The 7,907-nt window shown below is 36.3% G+C and overlaps 2 protein-coding genes across 2 annotated transcripts; both read right to left on the minus strand.

The window, feature by feature from the left end:
- Positions 1-775: 775 nt before the first annotated feature.
- LOC145956127 (uncharacterized) lies at positions 776-2,521 on the minus strand. The gene has a single exon (XM_083071691.1). It carries the CDS (start codon positions 2,519-2,521, stop codon positions 776-778), a length of 1,746 nt encoding a protein of 581 aa, XP_082927817.1.
- Positions 2,522-2,977: 456 nt separating this feature from the next.
- LOC109788473 (UPF0481 protein At3g47200) lies at positions 2,978-7,671 on the minus strand. The gene is made up of 2 exons (XM_020347203.3): positions 6,968-7,671; positions 2,978-5,713 (listed from the first exon to the last, which is right to left on the minus strand). The coding sequence occupies exons 1-2, from the start codon at positions 7,276-7,278 to the stop codon at positions 4,342-4,344; spliced, it is 1,683 nt and encodes a 560-aa protein (XP_020202792.2). The 5' UTR covers positions 7,279-7,671; the 3' UTR covers positions 2,978-4,341.
- Positions 7,672-7,907: the final 236 nt, after the last annotated feature.

Here is a 7,907-nt window from a genome sequence, read left to right on the forward strand (position 1 = left end):
CAATGGGAGAGCAATGATATTCTTCTAGGATTTTGGATATCAAGGGAGACTGCTGTGGAATTACCAATCTGCCTTTCCAAAATAGAAGTTGATCCTTACTAGAAAGATGAGGATTCTGATTGTTACCCAGCTCACAATCCTGTAACTGCTGTTTCCAATACTCATCCGTGGCAATGTCGTGTTTGAGCTCTTGCAAAAACGTTGGCTGAGTTTCAGACCAAGCCATGTAAAAAGATCTGGACAAAGCATCCGCAGGAATGTTATCTTTCCCAGGTTTATACTCAATTTTGAAATCATAGCCAAGAAATTTGTGAAGCCATTGTTGTTGCTCAGGGGTTTGAATTGTCTGATCCGTTAGATGTCGCAAGCTACGTTGATCAGTTCTAATTGTGAATTGGTGGCCCAATAGGTAATGCCTGAATTTAGCCAATGCCTCTGTGATGGCATATAACTCCCTGGAATAAGCAGATTGCTTTTGCATCCGAGGGGATAGCTTTTTGGAGAAAAAAGCAATAGGGTGTTTGCCTTGGCTGAGTACAGCGCCTATACCAGTCCCTGATGCATCAGTTTCTAATATAAAAGGCTGATTAAAATTAGGTAAGGCAAGCACTGGAGCTGTGGTAATGGCTTCTCTCAAGCTCTGAAAGGTCTTTGATGCAATGTCAGACCAATGAAAAGCATCTTTTTTGAGCAGGTTTGTTAACGGTTCAGCAAGAGCAACATAATTCTTTATAAACCGTCTATAGTAACCTGTGATGCCTAAGAACCCTCTGAGCTATTTGAGATTTGTTGGCTCTGGCCAGTTTAAAATAGCCTGCACCTTTGCTTTGTCCATAGAAACCCCTTTCGCAGAAACAGTATGGCCCAAATAATCTACTTGTTGTGTAGCAAAAGTGCACTTAGACAACTTTGCATAAAAAACATGAGATTGTAGAAGCTGTAAAACCGCTTCTAAATGTTGGAGATGAGAGGACCAGTTGGGGCTATACACGAGGATATCATCAAAGAATACAAGAACACACTTTCTCAGTAATTTCTGAAACACCCGATTCATTAGTTGTTGAAATGTGGCAGGGGCATTGGTAAGCCCAAAAGGCATCACCAACCATTCATAATGGCCTTGATGCGTTCTGAAAGTAGTCTTGTGTTTGTCCTCTGGCTTCACAAGAATTTGATGATATCCGGACCTCAAATCCAACTTTGAAAAGAATTGTGCACCAAAAAGCTCATCAAGTAATTCATCCACAGTTGGCATAGGAAAATTATCCTTAACTGTGATGGTATTAAGGGCCCTATAATCAGTGCAAAATCTCCATGATCCATCTTTCTTCTTGACTAATAAGATTGGAGAGGAGAAAGGACTAGTGCTGGGTGTAATTATGCCTTCAGCGAGCATATCTGCAACCATCTTTTCAATTTGAGCTTTTTGACTGTGAGCATACCTATACGGTCTGACCTTAACAGGATTACTGCCTTCTATTAAAGGTATGGAATGATCCTGAAACCGTTGAGGTGGTAGACCTGAGGGTTTGGTGAAAACCTCCTTATAAGTATGCAACAACAAAACAAGTGCAGGTTCCAAATTTTGAGGTATTTCCTCACAGAATTCAGACTTGTTGTCAGATTCTTGTAGCTGTATAGAAAACACTTCAGCAATGGCATGAGTTTGATGGAGCCTTTTGATATGGTGAAACTGGGCTAGCTGAGGCAAGTTCTGTTTTTCACCATATAAGGTGATAAACTTACCATCTAGCAGAAATTTGAAGGCTAGAGCACTGTAATCAGCCACATGAGGGCCTAAGGTTGCCAACCATGCTGCACCTAGCACCAAGTCTGCTCCTGCTACTGGTAAAAAATAGACAGGAAATTGGAGAGTGTAGCCTTGCACCTCAACTTGCAGGTCAGAAATAAAGCCTTCAGCAGACATTGAATTTCCATTTCCCACCATCACTTGGAAATTTGGGGCTGGTTCGATTGGTAATTTCAGAAAGTGAGCAATCCGTGGCTGCAAGAAATTATCAGAACTGCCACTGTCCAATAAAATGTTTACTGGACAACCATTAATTCGACCCTGGAACTTAATGGTACCAACTCCACTACTGCCTTTTAGAGCATTGAAAGACAAATGATGATCAGTTGCATCCTGTGGTAAGCTGTCTACAGAATCAGTCTGAATCACATTGTCCTCATGGGTGCACTGCTCCTCATCAACTTGCAGGATCATGTAATGCTTGTTAGGACACCTATGGTTTGGTGAAAAACGTTCATCACAAGTATAGCAAAGGCCTTTTTCGCGCCGAATCGTGCTAAAAGGAGGTGGAGTATGAGGTCCTTGATGAACCAGAGTAAGTCTTAGTTTCTCCAAAGCAGCTTCAATTCCATCCAAACGGGTAGCAGTTTGTTGATCTCGAGTGTCTAATAAGGCAGCAAAGTCATTGTCGCGTTGCTCTAACAGCTCTACAACTTTCTTCAAATCACGAATATCTGAGGTCACCTCTTTCATGCGAGTATTCTCAGCCATTTGCAGAAAAGTTGATGTAGCAGAATGAAAGCACCAATGTAACAGTACTAAAATGGAAAAGAAATCAGAATAAAGGAAAAGGCAAGGAATGGCAGTGATTGTATTCTTCTATCAGCAAATAGGTACCAATAGTAAAGGATGAGTACAGAATTAGAGAATATGAGGTGAGAGAGAGAAATCAGAAAAATACAGATGAGAAGAGAAAGAGACAATTCATCATTCTACACTACTCTCACTAAAGGGCAAAAGTTGTTATTATACTGCCAGCCTACTTTCCTTGCACGAAATCTCTCAGCCTAGTGTTGGTCATCTTAGTGCGTGTGCTCCTCCTGAGCAAAGCATTCTCTGGAAAGGCTGCCACGTGTCCTTCCTCAATAACTAACTTATCATTTTCTGCCTGAAGAGGAATATTCTCCTCTGGGCCCATGACATACTTCAACATGAAAGACAAATTGGTTTCATAAGCAATGATGAGTCAAAGATCTTAATTAATTCTGTTGATTACAAAAAGTCACAAGGAAGAGGAAGAGGAAGCTATACTGCAGGAACAAACAACAAAAATGGAAATAAAATGTGCACATATTGTCGTAAATCAGGACACACCATAGAGACATGCTACAAAAAGCATGGTTATCCTCCAAATTGGCAGAGAAATGGCTCAAGCAATGCTGCTAGTGAAGCTTTTGAGTACAAGGAGAATGCTAGTATGAATGAAGAGATCAAGGCAGAGCCACCTATGTTCACACAAGAGCAATATGAGAAGTAGTTAAGTCTTATCTAGCAAACAAATATTTCCACAAACCAGGTCAGCTTGGCCTCCCCTCATGGTAAATCACCTATTGAGAATCCAAACAAAGGTATACAACACATTTCCTTCTCTGTAAATAATTGCAAAGTTGGCTCTTGGATTGTTGATTTGGGAGCAAGTCATCACATATGCTCTTCTTTGCAGCACTTTGATAATTATCATTCCATTGAACCTGTTAGTGTCAGGCTTCCCAATAGTCATTTTTCACTTGCAAAATATGTTGGAACTGTAACATTTTCTCCTGGTTTTTGTGTTAGTGAAGTCCTTCATGTTCCTGATTTTTCTCTCAACTTGCTATCAGTCACAAAGTTATGTGCTTCCATGAACTGTATAGTTACTTTCACTACTTTTGAATGCTTGATTCAGGAGCAGAAAACCAAGAGAATGATTGGTTTGGCTGAAAGACATGAAGGGCTGTATCACCTAGTAGTTGGAGCAAAGAATGTTTTTGCCTCAAACTCCTCAGTTTCAGAATTGCAGCATTTACCTCAAGAAGCCTTATGGAATTTTCGTTTAGGAAATTTGTCACATTCTAGATTACAAATCATTCATGAACAATTTCCATTTATTACTGCGAATGAAAACTCTGCTTGTGATGTGTGTCATTTTGCCAAACATAGAAAGTTGTCTTTTCGGTTAAGTCCAAGTAGAGCTTCTAAGCCTTATGAATTAATACACTTTGATATATGGGGACCTATTTTTGTTTCCTCTGTACATGGTCACAAGTATTTCTTGACAGCCCTTGATGATTTCAGTCGGTTCACATGGATAATATTGACAAAATCAAAAGCTGAGACTAGAGAACCTGTACAACACCTTATTCTGAAAATTGAAAAATAGTATGATGCAAAAGTGAAGATAATCAGAACTGATAATGGACCTGAGTTTCTCATAAATCAATTTTATGCCTCAAAAGGCATTATTCATCAAACTTGTTGTGTAGAATCATCCCAGCAAAATGGAAGAGTGGAAAGAAAACACCAGCATGTGTTAAATGTAGGGAGGGCCCTTACTAAAAGAGCATATCACTAACACGGTAAAAGTTGAAGATAGTGAATACTAGGACAACAACCCCGACTATAGTAGAACTGCTTCTCCAAGGATCACGGAAGTAAACCCACCTTAATGTACCCATTGCCCACTTCCACTTGTTGTTGTAGTGTCCATTAACATCTTCAATAATTTCGTGGTAGCATGTTGAATCTGTCACTACATGTTTGCAAAGACCATTAACCAGATTCGTTAACTCTTGATCACTCCCTAGTTCATGTACAATAGCTTCTTTCTCAACCAGCAACTCTGCATCATCTTTGGTGTGAATAAGAGAGTCAATTAGAAAAACATAGTTGCAAATGAAAGGCGCCTCAGGATAGTGACACTGCTCAAAGGCTATTAGGTTCCTAAGAACACATTCTGTTGTGTGGTCCACTTTCAACTGGGGGATTTGAAACCTTGCTTTGAACAACTTGCAACGTGGCAAACAACCCAAGCAAAGAAACCAGCTGAAGAATCTCTTCTTCTCAAACTTTATGTCAAGTAAGCATCTATTATGAACCTTCTCAAAGCTTATCCCAGCCTCATTCAACTTTGTGGCAGTCCTTAGCAGACACTCCTCTTGAGAATGTTTTGCCTGGCTTCTCAGTTCCTTAGGGAGATAGGAATTTCTAATTAGGTCAGTGAAATGTAGTATGTTCTTGTTCTCCCACTTGCATGGCTCAAACATGCTTTTTTGTTGATGAGGATAATAAGATATAAAGTAGTTATGGGCAAGCTCAATGAATCTGGTGGGTTTTTTGACATTGCTTGGGACAGTATCATATTCATGTAGTTTTTCCAACACTGTCATTGGAATCTGATTCTCAAGCAGCATCAAGTCACGTTGGATGCTTTTGCTAACACATCTTTGAGTTACTAGATAGTCATTCTTATGTTTCTCCCTTTCTGCTTCTCGCAGAATCAGCTCCATGATGAACACTGCATCCAACCGTATCATGTGCACAAATTGCTCCTTGCTGATGTTGGAGAATTTCTTTTGGTAACAACGGCGTAAGTGTTGCTCTTCATGTTCAAGGAAGGATGTGTAGTGCATTAAATCATTCTTGTTCACTAGGCGTGCCTGAAAGGAAGAATAGTATATGTGTTTCTGCTCTTGCATTTCCTTTAGTTCTTGTTTGTTGTGGTGCATAGGGCCAATTGAGATCAATTGAGGAGTGTAGGAAACCTCTTTCACCTTCAATAAAGTAGTAGGCACCTTGTAGATACACCATTCAGACAATAGGGAATGCTCATGAATTTGTTCTGGGTCTGGGATGCTGTCAACTATGTGTTCATAATGGTGTGTTGGATGTTGAAGAGCAGGCCACACAAGTTCTATTTCTCTGTCCCTGTTGACCAACCACATCAACCATCAGACAAATGAATCACTTGTGAGTTTTACAAATTAGGAGCCAACAATTTATTGCAATTTTATAGTATATTATAAAAGACAGAAAAGTCCCACATTCCCTAGTTTTGTCTTTGAATATTAATTTTTATATAACAAGTATTTAATTAGCTAGCAACACAGTGGCGAGGCTAATTGCCTACGTGTTTGATTGTATAATTCGTTTTTATCGTGATTTTGGCAACCAGCGACTATGCAATTTTGTTATTTTCATCTTCTGAAAGTAGTTTTCATTTTCAAGATATGCTTAGATTTTCGTTTAATTATTAACTTTTAGTTTTTATAAATGATGAGATTAATTTTTAAAAATGTATTATATATATATATATGATATATGTGGTTTTTATTAAAATATGTTTTATTAATAATTGAGAGAAAGAAAAGAGAATCATAGTTAAATATTTTTATCGAAGGATTATATGCAAGTTAAGTTTTAAAAAGAAAAGTTTATGATGGTTTTTCTTTTTATGATTCTTAATTTTGTTTTCTATGTGTACACTTTAAAGAATGGAAAAGAGAATTTAAATTCATGGGAGATAACCTCTAAGATCAATGTCTTATGTATAGTGCTCATCAAGGTAAATGAGGGAGAGTTAAGTGATGATAATGATCAATGAAAAAGGAGATCATGCAAGCCACTCCTTCCATTCCAACGGATAATCCTGAATGACTGGTACTTTGAAAGAATAGTATTATAAGATCAACTTCATAATCTAAATACAAAAACAATTATACTTGAAACTTTTCATCAATAATTCATTGAAGATGGAAACATTATTGACAAAAATTTTAAGGTAAAAATTCTTTGAAATGAGATATTCTCTCAAAATACGAGATAAGAGATTTAGACAAAAAATTTCAAAAAATAAGTCAAAATATTTTATCTCCTAAATGATGTCAATGATCTCAATTTAAAAAACACCTACATAGCTCCTTTGCCATCATAAATTTAGTTAAAACTTAACTAAATGACTATACCTTCTCAAAAGGATTTCTCAAGTCCAATTCATCAAATCACTCTAGAAACTATTGACAAATTTTAATAGCTAACCTAGTATCTACAATTGATTTGGACATATTCTGTTTTAATTTTTACAGGAAGTAAAAAAAGAAATGGTAATAAAACTATATGTGATTACATTTTAGAAAGAAATTGAAAGAAAAAAATAAAAACACTATTTTCTACATTTTCTACCTTCTGTTTATTGAAGTAACCACAGTTGAGCCGTATTCTTTTTTGAAGCTAACAAGATCCTGTTGTTGTTCAATGAGTTCACCAACACGTTGGTCAATTTTTGAATCTCTACTTTTTGCTTCCAACATCATGTTTTGAGCCTCAAGAACAGTCTTCACAACTTCGTGTTTAACACCTAGTTTATGAAATCTCTCCACTTCCTCCTTCATGGTGGGTTCAGTTCTTCCAATGGCAGAACCACAAAGGTCTTGCTTTGAATTGTTGTTTAGTTGTGACTCTTCAAGTTTCCATGAATTGCTGCCAAACTCCATTGTGGTCTCTGCTTAGCAAATTAAAGTTTTGCTTTTGTTTCTCTACTCTTCAAAAACCACTCCACCATACATTTTAAATTGAATATTGGTCCCGTACTTCAAATTAATTTAGAAAATCACAAAAATAAATATTTTTTAGACTACATGTTTGAGTACTATTATATCGTCCTGTAATCTTCTTGATCTTCCTAATTATTTATCTTATAAAGAATATATCATATGAAAAAGTAAAACATATTTAATGTTTTGAAAATAGAAAATATTTTTTTATATTTTTTTTTTACAATAAAGATAATGAAAATTGAAACTAAGTCTTCATATAATAAGTTTTCACACTACTAAATTCACTATAATGATTCATATAAAATAATACATTTAATATATACTTATAGTGTAAAAAGGTATAGTGACATTAATAAGGTGATTTATTCCCATAATGCTAAAAAATAATTCTTGATAAACAGAAGTCACATTTTATGAGTACAAACTAGTCTTTCTCTATTTGGTTGATAGTTTTGTGCATGCATAAATTATATTTATGATAAAATAAAAAGAAGAATTATTCATAGAGTATGCATTGGCTATATATTTTGTAAGTTAAATTATATTTTTAGTTTCTCTATTTTCAT

This window comes from Cajanus cajan, chromosome 3, assembly GCF_000230855.2.
Source record: "Cajanus cajan strain Asha chromosome 3, NIPB_CcT2T_4, whole genome shotgun sequence".
Lineage (NCBI taxonomy): Eukaryota > Viridiplantae > Streptophyta > Magnoliopsida > Fabales > Fabaceae > Cajanus > Cajanus cajan.